The sequence below is a fragment of the Acanthamoeba castellanii genome, assembly GCF_000313135.1.
Source record: "Acanthamoeba castellanii str. Neff unplaced genomic scaffold scf7180000084743, whole genome shotgun sequence".
In the NCBI taxonomy this organism is placed as follows: domain Eukaryota; phylum Discosea; order Longamoebia; family Acanthamoebidae; genus Acanthamoeba; species Acanthamoeba castellanii.
The window spans coordinates 15,550-17,054 of NW_004457410.1; the positions used below are offsets into that span (position 1 = coordinate 15,550).

A 1,505-nucleotide genomic window follows, 5' to 3' on the forward strand; every position below is an offset into this window, starting at 1 on the left:
CAAGGATCAGGAGATCACCGAACTTGCCTTCTTCCCGCAAGGGTACAAGCAGCACTCCTCAATTTCTTCATCTTGGCTCTACTTCGTCTCGTTATCCTCTGCCAAATTTTCAAGCGCAAGATTTCTAGGCCATTTTTTGATTGTTCTGGGTTCTATGCAGAGACGTGCTGAGGGGCGATCACGTGATCGCGCGTTACATCTCGAGGCAGGACCCCTCGAAGGGTCTTGCTGGTGAGGATGCCAAGGCCCAGAGCAACGTACGGAAATCCCAATTCGCGTTGTACTACGCGAGTAGCACGATTAATCAACTCTAATGTCCTTTGTGGCTGCCTCCGCTAATTGATGCATCACAGGTGGACCAGTGGCTCGAGCTGGCGCTGGTGCGTCTGTCGAAGAAGGTCACCGACGAGGAAGCCTTCAACGCCGCCCTCCGCCTGCTGGACGCCCACCTGACCCTGCGCACGTTCTTCGTGGGCTACGGCGTCACCCTGGCCGACATCGGCGTGTGGGGCGCCCTCAAGCTCCACCCCCTCTGGGCCAAGGCCTCTCAGACCAAGCATGCTAACGAGCACCTCGTCCGGTACTTCTCTCTTTCTATGACTGTGCGTTCTGTGTCTTGTGCGCCGTGTGCGTGTGCGATTGGGTCTGTGTCGTGTGCGGTTTGTTGACGTGTGAGCTCCAGGTGGTTCAAGTACGTGGACTCGCTGCCTCAGTTCGTGGCGGTGTCGACCAAGTACGCCGGCGGTACTGTCAAGACCGAGGAGGCTGCGGCCGCGGCCGGCGCGGCTGCCGGTGGGCGCAAGGCGGCCTCCAAGGCCAAGTACCAGGAGCTCGAGGGCGCTGAGGAGGGCAAGGTCGTCACTCGGTTCCCTCCGGAGCCGTCGGGCTACCTCCACATGGGCCACGTCAAGGCCGCTCTGCTCAACTACCACTATGCCCACATGTACAACGGCAAGCTCATCCTCCGCTTCGACGACACCAACCCCACCAAGGAGAGCGTACGTATTTTCTCTCTCTCTTCGTTCTTTCTTTTTCTTCTTCTGAATTATGGTCGTGTTGTGTGTGCGTTACAACAGAACGAGTTTGTGGACAGCATCACTGCTGATCTGGCCACCCTGGGCATCGTGCCGGCGAAGATCACCTACACGTCCGATTACTTTGACCTCATCATCGAGAAGGCCGAGTACCTCATCAAGAAGGGCCTCGCCTACATCGACACCACCCCCAACGAGGAGGTAAATCCTTCATTCTTTTTCTTCATTTCTTCGCTTACGCCAATAATATGTTAACCGTTGTTATTGTTGTACTCGTGCAGCTCAAGGCCATGAGGAAGGCGATGATCGAGTCCCCCTTCCGGAACCAGCCCATCGAGGAGAGCCTCCGCCAGTGGCAAGAGATGAAGCTCGGCTCGCCCGAGGGCCAGAAGTGCGTGCTGCGCGCCAAGATCGACATGCAGTCCAAGGTCGGCTGCATGAGGGACCCCAANATCTTCCGCGTGGTTCTCA

General features: G+C 57.2%; 1 protein-coding gene across 1 annotated transcript; it reads left to right on the plus strand.

The window, feature by feature from the left end:
* Positions 1 to 161: 161 nt before the first annotated feature.
* On the plus strand, positions 162 to 1,504 carry ACA1_176860 (glnglu non-discriminatory tRNA synthetase; the record flags this gene model as incomplete). Its single annotated transcript, XM_004338083.1, has 5 exons — positions 162 to 257; positions 354 to 580; positions 683 to 998; positions 1,077 to 1,235; positions 1,364 to 1,504. Coding segments are annotated over 5 exons (939 nt in total), but the record flags the coding sequence as incomplete, so codon positions are not given.
* Position 1,505: the final 1 nt, after the last annotated feature.